Source organism: Cherax quadricarinatus, unplaced genomic scaffold, assembly GCF_038502225.1.
Source record: "Cherax quadricarinatus isolate ZL_2023a unplaced genomic scaffold, ASM3850222v1 Contig139, whole genome shotgun sequence".
NCBI lineage: Eukaryota > Metazoa > Arthropoda > Malacostraca > Decapoda > Parastacidae > Cherax > Cherax quadricarinatus.
The window spans coordinates 215,075-234,646 of NW_027195165.1; the positions used below are offsets into that span (position 1 = coordinate 215,075).

Genomic DNA, 19,572 nt, shown 5'->3' on the forward strand with positions numbered 1-19,572 from the left:
GTCAGTAACTGGCCATATAACATTAATGGCAGTAACTGGCCATATAACATTAATGGCAGTAACTGGCCATATAACATTAATGGCAGTAACTGGCCATATAACATTAATGGCAGTAACTGGCCATATAACATTAACGGCAGTAACTGGCCATATAACATTAACGGCAGTAACTGGCTATATAACATTAATGGCAGTAACTGGCCATATAACATTAATGGCAGTAACTGGCCATATAACATTAATGGCAGTAACTGGCCATATAACATTAATGGCAGTAACTGGCCATATAACATTAATGTCAGTAACTGGCCATATAACATTAATGGCAGTAACTGGCCATATAACATTAATGGCAGTAACTGGCCATATAACATTAATGGCAGTAACTGGCCATATAACATTAATGGCAGTAACTGGCCATATAACATTAATGGCAGTAACTGGCTATATAACATTAATGGCAGTAACTGGCTATATAACATTAATGGCAGTAACTGGCCATATAACATTAATGGCAGTAACTGGCTATATAACATTAATGGCAGTAACTGGCCATATAACATTAATGGCAGTAACTGGCCATATAACATTAATGGCAGTAACTGGCCATATAACATTAATGGCAGTAACTGGCCATATAACATTAATGGCAGTAACTGGCCATATAACATTAATGGCAGTAACTGGCCATATAACATTAATGGCAGTAACTGGCCATATAACATTAATGGCAGTAACTGGCCATATAACATTAATGTCAGTAACTGGCCATATAACATTAATGGCAGTAACTGGCCATATAACATTAATGGCAGTAACTGGCCATATAACATTAATGGCAGTAACTGGCCATATAACATTAATGGCAGTAACTGGCCATATAACATTAATGGCAGTAACTGGCCATATAACATTAACGGCAGTAACTGGCCATATAACATTAATGGCAGTAACTGGCCATATAACATTAATGGCAGTAACTGGCCATATAACATTAATGGCAGTAACTGGCCATATAACATTAATGGCAGTAACTGGCCATATAACATTAATGCCATATAACTCTAATGTCAGTTACTGGCCATATAACATTAAAGGCAGTAACTGGCCATATAACATTAATGGCAGTAACTGGCCATATAACATTAATGGCAGTAACTGGCCATATAACATTAATGGCAGTAACTGGCCATATAACATTAATGGCAGTAACTGGCTATATAACATTAATGGCAGTAACTGGCCATATAACATTAATGGCAGTAACTGGCCATATAACATTAATGGCAGTAACTGGCCATATAACATTAATGGCAGTAACTGGCCATATAACATTAATGGCAGTAACTGGCCATATAACATTAATGGCAGTAACTGGCCATATAACATTAATGGCAGTAACTGGCCATATAACATTAATGGCAGTAACTGGCCATATAACATTAATGGCAGTAACTGGCCATATAACATTAATGGCAGTAACTGGCCATATAACATTAATGGCAGTAACTGGCCATATAACATTAATGGCAGTAACTGGCCATATAACATTAATGGCAGTAACTGGCCATATAACATTAATGGCAGTAACTGGCCATATAACATTAATGGCAGTAACTGGCCATATAACATTAATGGCAGTAACTGGCCATATAACATTAATGGCAGTAACTGGCCATATAACATTAATGGCAGTAACTGGCCATATAACATTAATGGCAGTAACTGGCCATATAACATTAATGGCAGTAACTGGCCATATAACATTAATGGCAGTAACTGGCCATATAACATTAATGGCAGTAACTGGCCATATAACATTAATGGCAGTAACTGGCCATATAACATTAATGGCAGTAACTGGCCATATAACATTAATGGCAGTAACTGGCCATATAACATTAATGGCAGTAACTGGCCATATAACATTAATGGCAGTAACTGGCCATATAACATTAATGGCAGTAACTGGCCATATAACATTAATGGCAGTAACTGGCCATATAACATTAATTGCAGTAACTGGCCATATAACATTAAGGGCAGTAACTGGCCATATAACATTAATGGCAGTAACTGGCCATATAACATTAATGGCAGTAACTGGCCATATAACATTAATGGCAGTAACTGGCCATAACATTAATGGCAGTAACTGGCCATTTAACATTAATGGCAGTAACTGGCCATATGACATTAATGGCAGTAACATATGACATTAATGGCAGTAACTGGCCATATAACATTAATGGCAGTAACTGGGCAGTAACTGGCCATATAACATTAATGGCAGTAACTGGCCATATAACATTAATGGCAGTAACTGGCCATATAACATTAATGGCAGTAACTGGCCATATAACATTAATGGCAGTAACTGGCCATATAACATTAATGGCAGTAACTGGCCATATAACATTAATGGCAGTAACTGGCCATATAACATTAATGGCAGTAACTGGCCATATAACATTAATGGCAGTAACTGGCCATATAACATTAATGGCAGTAACTGGCCATATAACATTAATGGCAGTAACTGGCCATATAACATTAATGGCAGTAACTGGCCATATAACATTAATGGCAGTAACTGGCCATATAACATTAACGGCAGTAACTGGCCATATAACATTAATGGCAGTAACTGGCCATATAACATTAATGGCAGTAACTGGCCATATAACATTAATGGCAGTAACTGGCCATATAACATTAATGGCAGTAACTGGCCATATAACATTAATGGCAGTAACTGGCCATATAACATTAATGGCAGTAACTGGCCATATAACATTAATGGCAGTAACTGGCCATATAACATTAATGGCAGTAACTGGCCATATAACATTAATGGCAGTAACTGGCCATATAACATTAATGGCAGTAACTGGCCAGATAACATTAATGGCAGTAACTGGCCATAACATTAATGGCAGTAACTGGCCATATAACATTAATGGCAGTAACTGGCCATATAACATTAATGGCAGTAACTGGCCATATAACATTAATGGCAGTAACTGGCCATATAACATTAATGGCAGTAACTGGCCATATAACATTAATGGCAGTAACTGGCCATATAACATTAATGGCAGTAACTGGCCATATAACATTAATGGCAGTAACTGGCCATATAACATTAATGGCAGTAACTGGCCATATAACATTAATGGCAGTAACTGGCCATATAACATTAATGGCAGTAACTGGCCATATAACATTAATGGCAGTAACTGGCCATATAACATTAATGGCAGTAACTGGCCATATAACATTAATGGCAGTAACTGGCCATATAACATTAATGGCAGTAACTGGCCATATAACATTAATGGCAGTAACTGGCCATATAACATTAATGGCAGTAACTGGCCATATAACATTAATGGCAGTAACTGGCCATATAACATTAATGGCAGTAACTGGCCATATAACATTAATGGCAGTAACTGGCCATATAACATTAATGGCAGTAACTGGCCATATAACATTAATGGCAGTAACTGGCCATATAACATTAATGGCAGTAACTGGCCATATAACATTAATGGCAGTAACTGGCCATATGACATTAATGGCAGTAACTGGCCATATAACATTAATGGCAGTAACTGGCCATATAACATTAATGGCAGTAACTGGCCATATAACATTAATGGCAGTAACTGGCCATATAACATTAATGGCAGTAACTGGCCATATAACATTAATGGCAGTAACTGGCCATATAACATTAATGGCAGTAACTGGCCATATAACATTAATGGCAGTAACTGGCCATATAACATTAATGGCAGTAACTGGCCATATAACATTAATGGCAGTAACTGGCCATATAACATATAATGGCAGTAACTGGCCATATAACATTAATGGCAGTAACTGCCATATAACATTAATGTCAGTAACTGGCAGTAACTGGCCATATAACATTAATGGTCAGTAACTGGCCATATGACATTAATGGCAGTAACTGGCCATATAACATTAATGGCAGTAACTGGCCATATAACATTAATGGCAGTAACTGGCCATATAACATTAATGGCAGTAACTGGCCATATAACATTAATGGCAGTAACTGGCCATATAACATAAATGGCAGTAACTGGCCATATAACATTAATGGCAGTAACTGGCCATATGACATTAATGGCAGTAACTGGCCATATAACATTAATGGCAGTAACTGGCCATATGACATTAATGGCAGTAACTGGCCATATGACGTTAATGGCAGTAACTGGCCATATAACATTAATGGCAGTAACTGGCCATATAACATTAATGGCAGTAACTGGCCATATAACATTAATGTCAGTAACTGGCCATATAACATTAATGTCACCCACAGGATGGGTTTGGGGTGTATAATAAACGTTTTAAACCAAAACCCCGTAACTAATGTCGTTCGTGTAGTGTTCCTGCTATGGTATTGTGTCTTGTACATGTATGGTACACAGTACCGACAAGATGGTGAATTGAAATGTGTGAAACATCAGGGTATCTTTATTTGTAGATGTTTTGCCCCTCCTGTGTGTGTTCTACAATCATTCAGTGGGTGGTGAAACTAGGTCATGGGTCAGGTCTTAGACCTGGTTATGTACTTGATTATGAACCAGGTTTTGGACCTGGTCATGTACCTGGTTATGAACCTGGTAGCGAGGGCACTCACCCCCAAAACACCCTCCAGGTAGGTGGACCTTGACCACTTAAAATCCATTACACAACCAAAACACCTGCAATAAAACTGTCGGTTAAGTGAATAGATTTAACGTCTATTTTGTTCGGGTTGTGGATAATGACTACCTTATCTAGCCAGGTCACTCAACTGATATACCCCGATGTCATCTCACTATTTACACTTCAAACGTACAAGCTTCATGGTAGCCTGGGCATCTCCACGACACTTCAAGCCTAAGCTGTAAGCTGAGGCTCGACCCAAGTGTTTGTTCTTAAGGAAAATGAGCGATGCTCGGTAAGGCAGACCTTTAGGGTGGGGGTAGAGGACACTAGTATCGACAATGTTGTTATGTATAACCTTTAATCTAAGGAGGTCGTTGTTTAGCCCATGGCCTATGAGGATAGTCTGACTACCCACTAGTGATAGTAGCTTGTTGTGGACATCCCGGAGTCGCGTAGTAACACCATCGAACTCTTTCTCGGTTAGTCCTGAGTGTTTGGTGTTGTAGTCTATGACTGGAGCATCAGGTAAGATCAAGGTCTCATAGACTGACTTGCTATTACAGTCCACCATAGATATGGCTGCAACATCCATTCCGACTGAGGTGTGCACCATCTCGCAGTCCATTGCAAAGATAGATTCCTTCCTAGCATGGCTTTGCTGGGTATTAATGAAGCCAATTAAATTATCTGGATCAATTTGATCAGATACATGTCTTGGAGCGGTACAGCATGGCTGGGATGACACCTTTCCACGACAGCAGTAGTAGGTAGGCACAGTACCGGTTGACAGCTTAGCCCAGTGATAATTGCAAGGCTCAGGTGAGATGAGATTCCCTGCAGCATCAATGCTATAAGATGTTTTGCAACGCTGGCAGGTACGCGTGTTGAAATTGTTCATAATGTTGTAGTGACTCGCTGCTCTGTGAATCACGGCTCTTCCTGGCTGAGAGTGAGGCCGTGGGTAGCCATAAGTATTTAAGTCTTCCTCTGTGAGTACCATTTCCCTCATGCGATGGTACAAGAGCTTGGTCATCATATCTGCCATTCTGTCCCGTCACTGCTTCCCAACCTGCAGGAATAAAAATTCTGTGAATAAAACTCTGCAGACACAATCAATCAAAACACTTGTGCAACATTTGGGTATCTTCATTCTGGAAGCATTTCATCACCCAGTGGTTCTTCAGTCCAATGCAAAAGTGGATGACGAGGAGTTTGAGGTAATCAGTCCCTCAGCCTGGAGTCAGTGTGTCCAGAAGTCACTGGCTGGTGACATGTTCACACAATAAACACCCAAATGTTGGAACAGTGTCTTCAACTTGTCAGTTTTCTATACCATACTAGTTCCCTGGTATCCATGGGGATGTGTTCCAAAACTTACCTTGGACGACCGGGGATAGTAACGAACCTTATATATGAAGCATTTTCTCGTTTACATACATACCTATGATAGTTTAATTAATTACAATAAGTGGAGAATTATCACTTTATTCACTGATGGGAACCACTTCAAGGCTTCTCTTAGATTTTGAACAACTGTCACCATCACAAATTTTGGGCATTATAGTTAGTATTATGGTAAATTGAGGGTTAGTTTTATGCCATGTTAAACCGTGGATAATCGAAACCGAGGATACAGGGGTTCTACCATACTTATATGTTAGAAACAGGGGTTCTACCATACATTAGAAACAGTTCCGCAAATATACAAAAATCTAAGATTTTTATGTTATTTATGAAGGTAAAATGCATTGACAATGCATAAATAAATATACACAGCCTGAGGTTACCACGACTCATAAATATAATACCATCACTACGAACTCACAGAAAGGGTGGTGAAGCTAGGCTGTACTTGCCATGGGTTCGAAACCCACTGGGTCTGTGGTTTGGGAGGTAATCAGTGAAGATGTAGGGAAAAGGACCACTTTATCCCTATGACATAACTCCATCAGCAGCATCAATAATAATAATAATAATAGTATTTATACCTACATGGTACAACTTATACAGACCATAGCTCACACCTATGACATACTATATAGAAAGTTCCTGGTTATGTACAGCATTTCCCACAACTTAGGTTAATTTTGTTCCCAGGATGCCACCCACACCAGTCATCTAAAACCCAGGATGCCACCCACACCAGTCACCTAACACCCAGGATGCCACCCACACCAGTCACCTAGCACCCAGGATGCCACCCACACCAGTCACCTAACACCCAGGATGCCACCCACACCAGTCACCTAACACCCAGGATGCCACCCACACCAGTCACCTAACACCCAGGATACTACCCACACCAGTTATCTAACACCCAGGATTCCACCCACACCAGTCACCTAACACCCAGGATGCTACCAAAACCAGTTATCTAACACCCAGGATGCCACCCACACCAGTCACCCAACACCCAAGATACTACCCACACCAGTTATCTAACACCCAGGATTCCACCCACACCAGTCACCTAACAGCCAGGATGCTACCCACACCAGTTATCTAACACCCAGGATGCCACCCACACCAGTCACCTAACACCCAGGATACTACCCACACCAGTTACCTAACACCCAGGTACCTGCTTACTACTAGGTGAACAGTGACAGCAGGTGTCTTAAGAAAACACGTTCTTATGTATCCACCAGTATCGGAGATCGAACCATGGACCTCAGTGTGCGAGATGACCGCGCTACCAACCCAGCCACGGGGTTAAAACACCAGTCTACAGGTATTTGATTACCAGATAAACCCACCTTTATAACTCTCACTTCTGCATGACTAGATGTTTGTATGGTGAGACTTAGGTGCACTTATGTGCTCTTAGGTGCACTTATGTGCTCTTAGGTGCACCTATGTGACATTTAGGTGCTCAATTACTCCCCTGTAGAAAACCTGAGGAAATTAAAACTGTATCGGAGTATCAGACAGATTCCAACCACACAACAGAGCGAGAAACTAATGTGAAGGACCTGGGAGTGATAATGTAAGATCTTACTTGAAGATCACAACAATGTATCTACCACATCTGCTAGGAAAATGATAGGATGGATAATGAGAACTTTCAAAACTAGGGACGCCAAACACGTGTTGATTCTCTTCAAATATCTTGTTCTCTCTAGGCTGGAATATTGCTGTACACTGTACAGCCCCTTTTCAAGGTGAAATTGCTGACCTGGAGAATGTACAGAGAACTTTCACGACACACATAAGTATGATAAAGCACTAAATTACTGGGAACGGTTGAAGTCCCTTGATTTGTATTCCCTGGAATGCAGGCGAGAAAGATACATGATAATATACACTTGAAAAATCCTAGAGGAATTAGTACCAAACTTGCACACGAAAATCACTGTCTATGACAGCAAAAGACTCGGCAGGAGATGTAACATTCCCACAATGAACAACAACGGTGACACCAGTACACTGAGAGACAACACAATAAGTGTCAGGGGACCAAGACTGTTCAACTGTCTAACAGCATACATAAGGGATATTACCAATAGACACCTGGTTGTCTTCAAGACCCCTGGTTGTCTTCAAGATCCCTGGTTGTCTTCAAGACCCCTGGTTGTCTTCAAGATCCCTGGTTGTCTTCAAGATCCCTGGTTGTCTTCAAGACCCCTGGTTGTCTTCAAGACCCCTGGTTGTCTTCAAGACCCCTGGTTGTCTTCAAGACCCCTGGTTGTCTTCAAGATCCCTGGTTGTCTTCAAGACCCCTGGTTGTCTTCAAGACCCCTGGTTGTCTTCAAGACCCCTGGTTGTCTTCAAGACCCCTGGTTGTCTTCAAGACCCCTGGTTGTCTTCAAGACCCCTGGTTGTCTTCAAGACCCCTGGTTGTCTTCAAGACCCCTGGTTGTCTTCAAGACCCCTGGTTGTCTTCAAGACCCCTGGTTGTCTTCAAGACCCCTGGTTGTCTTCAAGACCCCTGGTTGTCTTCAACACCCCTGGTTGTCTTCAACACCCCTGGTTGTCTTCAACACCCCTGGTTGTCTTCAACACCCCTGGTTGTCTTCAACACCCCTGGTTGTCTTCAACACCCCTGGTTGTCTTCAACACCCCTGGTTGTCTTCAACACCCCTGGTTGTCTTCAACACCCCTGGTTGTCTTCAACACCCCTGGTTGTCTTCAACACCCCTGGTTGTCTTCAACACCCCTGGTTGTCTTCAACACCCCTGGTTGTCTTCAACACCCCTGGTTGTCTTCAACACCCCTGGTTGTCTTCAACACCCCTGGTTGTCTTCAACACCCCTGGTTGTCTTCAACACCCCTGGTTGTCTTCAACACCCCTGGTTGTCTTCAACACCCCTGGTTGTCTTCAACACCCCTGGTTGTCTTCAACACCCCTGGTTGTCTTCAACACCCCTGGTTGTCTTCAACACCCCTGGTTGTCTTCAACACCCCTGGTTGTCTTCAACACCCCTGGTTGTCTTCAACACCCCTGGTTGTCTTCAACACCCCTGGTTGTCTTCAACACCCCTGGTTGTCTTCAACACCCCTGGTTGTCTTCAACACCCCTGGTTGTCTTCAACACCCCTGGTTGTCTTCAACACCCCTGGTTGTCTTCAACACCCCTGGTTGTCTTCAACACCCCTGGTTGTCTTCAACACCCCTGGTTGTCTTCAAGACCCCTGGTTGTCTTCAAGACCCCTGGTTGTCTTCAAGACCCCTGGTTGTCTTCAAGAGGGAGCTGGACAGACACACACTACTTGACCAGTCAGGCTGTGGTTCCTACGTTGGTTTACGTGCGGTCAGCAGTAACATCCTGGTTGATCAGGTCCTGATCTACCACAAGGTCTGGTCATGGACAACCCCCCGGGGGGCCTTAACCCCCGGAACCCCCCCCCCTCCAGACATACACAGAACACAATTCCTTCAGCACAGCTACAGAATAATTCTAAATATCCACAACAGTCGGTCTCCATAACATCAAATCTGTCAAATTCCAGCCTAAGCGTAAGACCTCATAGGCCTATCAGAAATACCAGTGCCAGGCCTAATGCTAGGGCTTAAAGATGACACACAAACAATCCAAAATTAACCTATGGCTTAAACATAGCAAACAGCACACGCCGCTTATCTATACCTGCTTCCAACACCTCCACACAGCGACTGACTCCCTAGTAAGACCACGTCCCACAACGCGCTCACGTCTGATACACGTCTCAAACACCTCAACTTACTCACTGGCAGTATTGATTATGTAGAAATGCAACACAAGACGAACATTCTACACCCTTCTTCATGTACAATGTATATATCTACACGGTACAACTTATACAGACCATAGCTCACACCTATGACATACTATATAGAAAGTTCCTGGTTATGTAGAGCATTTCCCACAACTTAGGTTAATTTTGTCCCCAGGATGCTACCCACACCAGTCACCTAACACCCAGGTACCTACTTACTGCTAGGTGAACAGTGACAGCAGGTGTGAGGTAACTAGCACCCAGGTATCTACTTACTGCTAGGTGAACAGTGACAGCAGGTGTGAGGTAACTAGCACCCAGGTACCTACTTACTGCTAGGTGAAGTGACAGCAGGTGTAGGGTAACTAACACCCAGGTACCTACTTACTGCTAGGTGAAGTGACAACAGGTGTAAGGTGACTAACACCCAGGTACCTACTTACTGCTAGGTGAACAGTGACAGCAGGTGTAAGGTAACTAACACCCAGGTATCTACTTACTGCTAGGTGAACAGTGACAGCAGGTGTAAGGTGACTAACACCCAGGTACCTACTTACTGCTAGGTGAACAGTAACAGCAGGTGTAAGGTGACTAACACCCAGGTACCTACTTACTGCTAGGTGAGCAGTGACAGCAGGTGTAAGGTGACTAGCACCCAGGTACCTACTTACTGCTAGGTGAAGTGACAGCAGGTGTAAGGTGACTAACACCCAGGTACCTACTTACTGCTAGGTGAACAGTGACAGCAGGTGTAAGGTAACTAACACCCAGGTACCTACTTACTGCTAGGTGAACAGTGACAGCAGGTGTAAGGTGACTAACACCCAGGTACCTACTTACTGCTAGGTGAACACTGACAGCAGGTGTAAGGTGACTAGCACCCAGGTACCTACTTACTGCTAGGTGAAGTGACAGCAGGTGTAAGGTGACTAACACCCAGGTACCTACTTACTGCTAGGTGAACAGTGACAGCAGGTGTAAGGTAACTAACACCCAGGTACCTATTTACTGCTAGGTGAACAGTGACAGCAGGTGTAAGGTGACTAACACCCAGGTACCTACTTACTGCTAGGTGAACAGTGACAGCAGGTGTAAGGTGACTAACACCCAGGTACCTACTTACTACTAGGTTACCAGTGACAGCAGGTGTAAGGTGACTAACACCCAGGTACCTACTTAATGCTAGGTGAACAGTGACAGCAGGTGTAAGGCAACTAACACCCAGGTTCCTACTTACTGCTAGGTGAGCAGTGACAGCAGGTGTAAGGTGACTAACACCCAGGTACCTACTTACTGCTAGGTGAACAATGACAGCAGGTGTAAGGTGACTAACACCCAGGTACCTACTTACTGCTAAATGAACACTGACAGCAGGTGTAAGGTAACTAACACCCAGGTACCTACTTACTGCTAGGTGAACAGTGACAGCAGGTGTAAGGTAACTAACACCCAGGTACCTATTTACTGCTAGGTGAACAGTGACAGCAGGTGTAAGGTGACTAACACCCAGGTACCTACTAACTGCTAGGTGACCAGTAACAGCAGGTGTAAGGTGACTAACACCCAGGTACCTACTTACTGCTAGGTGAACAGTGACAGCAGGTGTAAGGTAACTAACACCCAGGTACCTACTTACTGCTAGGTGAACAGTGACAGCAGGTGTAAGGTGACTAACACCCAGGTACCTACTTACTGCTAGGTGAACAATGACAGCAGGTGTAAGGTAACTAACACCCAGGTACCTACTTACTGCTAGGTGAACAGTGACAGCAGGTGTAAGGTGACTAACACCCAGGTACCTACTTACTGCTAGGTGAACAGTGACAGCAGGTGTAAGGTAACTAACACCCAGGTATCTACTTACTGCTAGGTGAACACTGACAGCAGGTGTAAGGTGACTAACACCCAGGTACCTACTAACTGCTAGGTGAACACTGACAGCAGGTGTAAGGTGACTAACACCCAGGTACCTACTTACTGCTAGGTGAACACTGACAGCAGGTGTAAGGTGACTAACACCCAGGTGCCTATTTACTGTTAGATAAGCAGAAACAGCAGGTGTAAGGTGACTAACACCCAGGTACCTACTTACTGCTAGGTGAAGTGGGCAGCAGGTGTAAGATACTAACAACCAGGTACCTACTTACTGCTAGGTGAAGTGGGCAGCAGGTGTAAGGTGACTAACAACCAGGTACCTACTTACTGCTAGGTGAAGGGGGGGCAGCAGGTGTAAGGTGACTAACAACCAGGTACCTACTTACTGCTAGGTGCAGTGACAGCAGGTGTAAGGTAACTAACACCCAGGTACCTATTTACTGCTAGGTGAACAGTGACAGCAGGTGTAAGGTGACTAACACCCAGGTACCTACTTACTGCTAGGTGAACACTGACAGCAGGTGTAAGGTGACTAACACCCAGGTACCTACTTACTGCTAGGTGAACAGTGACAGCAGGTGTAAGGTAACTAACACCCAGGTACCTACTTACTGCTAGGTGAACAGTGACAGCAGGTGTAAGGTAACTAACACCCAGGTACCTACTTACTGCTAGGTGAACAGTGACAGCAGGTGTAAGGTAACTAACACCCAGGCACCTACTTACTGCTAGGTGAACAGTGACAGCACGTGTAAGGTAACTAACACCCAGGTACCTACTTACTGCTAGGTGAACAGTGACAGCAGGTGTAAGGTAACTAACACCCAGGTACCTACTTACTGCTAGGTGAACAGTGACAGCAGGTGTAAGGTAACTAACACCCAGGTTCCTACTTACTGCTAGGTGAACAGTGACAGCAGGTGTAAGGTAACTAACACCCAGGTACCTACTTACTGCTAGGTGAACAGTAACAGCAGGTGTAAGGTAACTAACACCCAGGTACCTACTTACTGCTAGGTGAACAGTGACAGCAGGTGTAAGGTAACTAACACCCAGGTTCCTACTTACTGCTAGGTGAACACTGACAGCAGGTGTAAGGTGACTAACACCCAGGTACCTACTTACTGCTAGATGAACACTGACAGCAGGTGTAAGGTAACTAACACCCAGGTACCTACTTACTGCTAGGTGAACAGTGACAGCAGGTGTAAGGTAACTAACACCCAGGTACCTATTTACTGCTAGGTGAACAGTGACAGCAGGTGTAAGGTGACTAACACCCAGGTACCTACTAACTGCTAGGTGACCAGTAACAGCAGGTGTAAGGTGACTAACACCCAGGTACCTACTTACTGCTAGGTGAACAGTGACAGCAGGTGTAAGGTAACTAACACCCAGGTACCTACTTACTGCTAGGTGAACAGTGACAGCAGGTGTAAGGTGACTAACACCCAGGTACCTACTTACTGCTAGGTGAACAATGACAGGTGTAAGGTAACTAACACCCAGGTACCTACTTACTGCTAGGTGAACAGTGACAGCAGGTGTAAGGTGACTAACACCCAGGTACCTACTTACTGCTAGGTGAACAGTGACAGCAGGTGTAAGGTAACTAACACCCAGGTATCTACTTACTGCTAGGTGAACACTGACAGCAGGTGTAAGGTGACTAACACCCAGGTACCTACTAACTGCTAGGTGAACACTGACAGCAGGTGTAAGGTGACTAACACCCAGGTACCTACTTACTGCTAGGTGAACACTGACAGCAGGTGTAAGGTGACTAACACCCAGGTACCTACTTACTGCTAGATGAACAGTAACAGCAGGTGTAAGGTGACTAACACCCAGGTACCTACTTACTGCTAGGTGAGCAGTGACAGCAGGTGTAAGGTGACTAGCACCCAGGTACCTACTTACTGCTAGTTGAACAGTGACAGCAGGTGTAAGGTGACTAACAACCAGGTACCTACTTACTGCTAGGTGAACAGTGACAGCAGGTGTAAGGTGACTAACACCCAGGTACCTACTTACTGCTAGGTGAACAGTGACAGCAGGTGTAAGGTAACTAACACCCAGGTACCTATTTACTGCTAGGTGAACAGTGACAGCAGGTGTAAGGTGACTAACACCCAGGTACCTACTTACTGCTAGGTGAACACTGACAGCAGGTGTAAGGTGACTAACACCCAGGTACCTACTTACTGCTAGGTGAACAGTGACAGCAGGTGTAAGGTAACTAACACCCAGGTACCTACTTACTGCTAGGTGAACAGTGACAGCAGGTGTAAGGTAACTAACACCCAGGTACCTACTTACTGCTAGGTGAACAGTGACAGCAGGTGTAAGGTAACTAACACCCAGGCACCTACTTACTGCTAGATGAACAGTGACAGCACGTGTAAGGTAACTAACACCCAGGTACCTACTTACTGCTAGGTGAACAGTGACAGCAGGTGTAAGGTAACTAACACCCAGGTACCTACTTACTGCTAGGTGAACAGTGACAGCAGGTGTAAGGTAACTAACACCCAGGTTCCTACTTACTGCTAGGTGAACAGTGACAGCAGGTGTAAGGTAACTAACACCCAGGTACCTACTTACTGCTAGGTGAACAGTGACAGCAGGTGTAAGGTAACTAACACCCAGGTACCTACTTACTGCTAGGTGAACAGTGACAGCAGGTGTAAGGTAACTAACACCCAGGTTCCTACTTACTGCTAGGTGAACAGTGACAGCAGGTGTAAGGTAACTAACACCCAGGCACCTACTTACTGCTAGGTGAACAGTGACAGCAGGTGTAAGGTAACTAACACCCAGGTACCTACTTACTGCTAGGTGAACAGTGACAGCAGGTGTAAGGTAACTAACACCTAGGTACCTACTTACTGCTAGGTGAACAGTGACAGCAGGTGTAAGGTAACTAACACCCAGGTACCTACTTACTGCTAGGTGAACAGTGACAGCAGGTGTAAGGTAACTAACACCCAGGTACCTACTTACTGCTAGGTGAACAGTGACAGCAGGTGTAAGGTAACTAACACCCAGGTACCTACTTACTGCTAGGTGAACAGTGACAGCAGGTGTAAGGTAACTAACACCCAGGTACCTACTTACTGCTAGGTGAACAGTGACAGCAGGTGTAAGGTAACTAACACCCAGGTACCTACTTACTGCTAGGTGAACAGTGACAGCAAGTGTAAGGTAACTAACACCCAGGTACCTACTTACTGCTAGGTGACCAGTGACAGCAGGTGTAAGGTAACTAAACCCTCACGGGCCACAAGGGGGTCTCCGGTTGGGGGGGGTCCTCCCTAGAGCTCCCATTTCCCTGGGATCTAGAGCCCTGAGCTTGGGAAAAGCTTAAATAAGCTGTAAACCCTCATGGGCTCTGCACTAACCTGTTAACCAGGTAGAGCCAGGTGGAACTTTGTAGAGCCTTGTAGTACCTTGTAGATCTTTGGTAGAGCTTGTAGAGCCTTGTAATTCTTTTTAGAGCCTTGCAGAGTTTTGTATAATTTATAGAGCCCTTTAGAGCCAGGTAGAGCTTTGTAAAGCCAGGCAGTATTTTGTAAACTAGGTAGATCCTCGTAGAGCCAGATAGATCCTAGTAGAGCCAGGTAGATCCTCGTAGAGCCAGGTAGATCCTAGTAGAGCCAGGTAGATCCTCGTAGATCCAGATAGATCCTAGTAGAGCCAGGTAGATCCTCGTAGATCCAGATAGATCCTAGTAGAGCCAGGTAGATCCTCGTAGAGCCAGGTAGATCCTAGTAGAGCCAGGTAGATCCTCGTAGATCCAGATAGATCCTAGTAGAGCCAGGTAGATCCTCGTAGATCCAGATAGATCCTAGTAGAGCCAGGTAGATCCTCGTAGATCCAGATAGATCCTAGTAGAGCCAGGTAGATCCTCGTAGAGCCAGGTAGATCCTAGTAGAGCCAGGTAGATCCTCGTAGATCCAGATAGATCCTAGTAGAGCCAGGTAGATCCTCGTAGAGCCAGGTAGATCCTAGAGCCAGGTAGATCCTAGTAGAGCCAGGTAGATCCTCGTAGAGCCAGGTAGATCCTAGTAAAGCCAGACAGATCCTCGTAGAGCCAGGTTGATAGTCGTAGAGACAGGTTGATCCTCGTAGAGCCAAGTAGTTCCTCGTAGAGCCAGATAGATCCTCGCAGAGCCAGGCAGATCCTCGTAGAGCCAGACCGCACTAGTGCACAGCTCTGAAAGTGGTCTGTGGACCGTCTCAGTAGACCGGTACACGTACGGTCCGTGTGACTGGCTGCCAGGAACGGTCCATATGGCCCAATATGGCCCTTAAAAATGCCATAATACACTGACAAGGGCCAAGGCTCTAACATGGGCCATAGACTGGGCCATTGGCCATTCTAAATCCCCAGAAATAAAATTTATACCACAAATTCCCATATATAAATAGCTAAATTAAAGAAAAAATATCACTTTTAAAATTAATTTGGAAATTATTTCTAAAGTTAAAAACTTAGAAAAAAAATTGATTAATCGAATTTTTTCCTCCATTTTGGAATGCTGTGTTGGTAGTGACGTCACACCGCGCGCCAGCAAGCTTGTTTAAGATACTGAACCGCTTGCTCCTGAAGAACAGCATTATTGTGTTGAAGAACACAATAACAGTGTTGTAGAACACAATATAACAATATAACATTGTTGTAGAACAATATAACAGTATAACAGTGTTGTAGAACACAATATAACAGTATAACAGTGTTGTAGAACACCATTTAACAGTATAACAGTGTTGTAGAACACGATATAACAGTATAACAGTGTTGTAGAACAATATAACAGTATAACAGTGTTGTAGAACACAATATAACAGCATAACAGTGTTGTAGAACAATATAACAGTATAACAGTGTTGTAGAACACCATTTAACAGTATAACAGTGTTGTAGAACACGATATAACAGTATAACAGTGTTGTAGAAACACAATAACAGTGTTGTAGAACAATATAACAGTGTTGTAGAACACAATATAACAGTAGAACACAATATAACAGTGTTGTAGAACACAATATAACAGCATAACAGTGTTGTAGAACACAATATAACAGTATAACAGTGTTGTAGAACACAATATAACAGTATAACAGTGTTGTAGAACACAATATAACAGTATAACAGTGTTGTAGAACACAATATAACAGCATAACAGTGTTGTAGAACACAATATAACAGTATAACAGTGTTGTAGAACACAGTATAACAGCATAACATTGTTGTAGAACACAATATAACAGTATAACAGTGTTGTAGAACACAATATAACAGTATAACATTGTTGTAGAACACAATATAACAGTATAACATTGTTGTAGAACACAATATAACAGCATAACAGTGTTGTAGAACAATATAACAGTATAACAGTGTTGTAGAACACCATTTAACAGTATAACAGTGTTGTAGAACACGATATAACAGTATAACAGTGTTGTAGAACAATATAACAGTGTTGTAGAACACAATATAACAGCATAACAGTGTTGTAGAACACAATATAACAGTATAACAGTGTTGTAGAACACAATATAACAGTATAACAGTGTTGTAGAACACAATATAACAGTATAACAGTGTTGTAGAACACAATATAACAGCATAACATTGTTGTAGAACACAATATAACAGTATAACAGTGTTGTAGAACACAATATAACAGTATAACAGTGTTGTATAACACAATATAACAGCATAACAGAACACAGTATAACAGCATAACATTGTTGTAGAACACAATATAACAGTATAACAGTGTTGTAGAACACAATATAACAGTGTTATAGAACACAATATAACAGTATAACAGTGTTGTAGAACACAATATAACAGTGTTGTAGAACACAATATAACAGTGTTGTAGAACACAATATAACAATATAACAGTGTTGTAGAACACAATATAACAGTATAACAGTGTTGTAGAACACAATATAACAGTATAACAGTGTTGTAGAACACAATATAACAGTGTTGTAGAACACAATATAACAATATAACAGTGTTGTAGAACACAATATAACAGTATAACAGTGTTGTAGAACACAATATAACAGTATAACAGTGTTGTAGAACACAATATAACAATATAACAGTGTTGTAGAACACAATATAACAGTATAACAGTGTTGTAGAACACAATATAACAATATAACAGTGTTGTAGAACACAATATAACAGCATAACAGTGTTGTAGAACACAATATAACAGCATAACAGTGTTGTATAACACAATATAACAGTATAACATTGTTGTAGAACACAATATAACAATATAACAGTGTTGTAGAACACAATATAACAGCATAACAGTGTTGTAGAACACAATATAACAGTATAACAGTGTTGTAGAACACAATATGACAGTATTGTGGAAAATTTTTTAATTTTCCGAAACTATAGTGCCTAATAGGTGTTTAATGTGTCTATATGGGTCAAAAATGTATTTGAAAATAAGAGTATTATTATTATTATTATTATAATCAAGGGGGAAGCGCTAAACCCGGAGGATTATACAGCGCCGGGGGGGGGGGGGATGTGGAAGGCATTCAGGCTTAATTCGGGGAACTGGAGCACAGATCCAATTCCCTAAATCAAGAGCCCCTCACCAACATCAAGGAGCCTTCCTTGAGGGGGAAAATAAGAGTAGAACCAAGAGTTCCCTTTGCGCATGCGCGGATGTGCGGGAGGGGGAGGCGCGTATGGTTTTGAATGGTGGTGAGGAAGCTGAGAAAACATGGAACCACGAAATTGACGTTCACGGTGGCCTAAGGATTAATATAGGCCTCATCTCATAATAAGAAGTGTCGTAATTGTTCCTGGTGGAGAGTGAGGGAACGGGATTTACGGGACCACAGTAATAGAGTGGTAAAAATGTGATAAAGAGCGGGTGACTGACGCGTCACAATGGACTGTGTCCTGGGGAAAATTACCCTTGGATTAATCAGCACTCATCGGTCTCAGATCTTAATGGAGTGACCTCTAGTTTGTATAATAGTTATGAGACGTTAAATCGTCTTGTGAATGGTAATGTAATCAGTGATAATAACATTGAGTTAAGAGAATATGTGAAGTGAAATAAGTCGTTTGCTCCGAGTGAACACGTTAGACCTCGTTGTTAACGAGACGAGGAAAGGGAAACTCCTTGAGTCACGACGTCTAAAGCAGGACAAACCAGCGGATACCTCGTCCTGCTGGAATGAGAATCGTGTCGGTGTAGCAGGACATCGAAAATGAGATGGTGAATCAAGAAATGAGGAATATCAATCACCCACAGTTAAGTAACCCTTCTAGTTATAGCAACCTTAGACTGGCCAGTAGTGGTATGTTATAATTAGATAGGTTACGAGTGATCCAGCTACATCAAGTGACCACCAGAGAACATCTGGTAAGTAGTGGGATTATGTACAAATGTTTTCCTTGATGGATGTATCCAGGTGTGTCCTACCCCCCCCCTTCATTCAGTTAAACTAATATAATCTATACAGTCCACAATTAATTAGTAGCACCGTACTTGTGGGTGCTACCCAATCCATACTGGTCTCGGATAGATATGGATAAGATTGTGAGGTCGAGGGGACCGCTTGGTGCGACCAGGGGTGGTTAAGTTTTCTCACATGTCTACACGGGGTGACTACGGTAAACAATATGATTGTCTCCCAATGAGATTACTGGTATGTATATAATGTTGAGGTACATACAGGTAAACACCCTAGAAAATTTTCCATATCTGCCCGTTGGTCCTTCGAAAACGGATGCAATCAGTGAAAAAATTAA

The 19,572-nt window shown here is 42.8% G+C and overlaps 1 protein-coding gene across 2 annotated transcripts; it reads right to left on the reverse strand.

Moving 5' to 3' along the window:
• Positions 1-4,500: 4,500 nt before the first annotated feature.
• On the reverse strand, positions 4,501-16,161 carry LOC138851224 (RNA exonuclease 1 homolog). Of its 2 annotated transcripts, none has more exons than XM_070080085.1 (2): positions 15,164-16,161; positions 4,501-5,761 (listed from the first exon to the last, which is right to left on the reverse strand). In XM_070080085.1, exon 2 carries the CDS (start codon positions 5,735-5,737, stop codon positions 4,862-4,864), a length of 876 nt encoding a protein of 291 aa, XP_069936186.1. In that variant the 5' UTR covers positions 5,738-5,761; positions 15,164-16,161; the 3' UTR covers positions 4,501-4,861. The 2 variants fall into 2 exon arrangements, with proteins under 2 accessions (XP_069936186.1, XP_069936187.1); XM_070080086.1 differs by lacking the exon at positions 15,164-16,161 and adding an exon at positions 9,779-9,800.
• Positions 16,162-19,572: the final 3,411 nt, after the last annotated feature.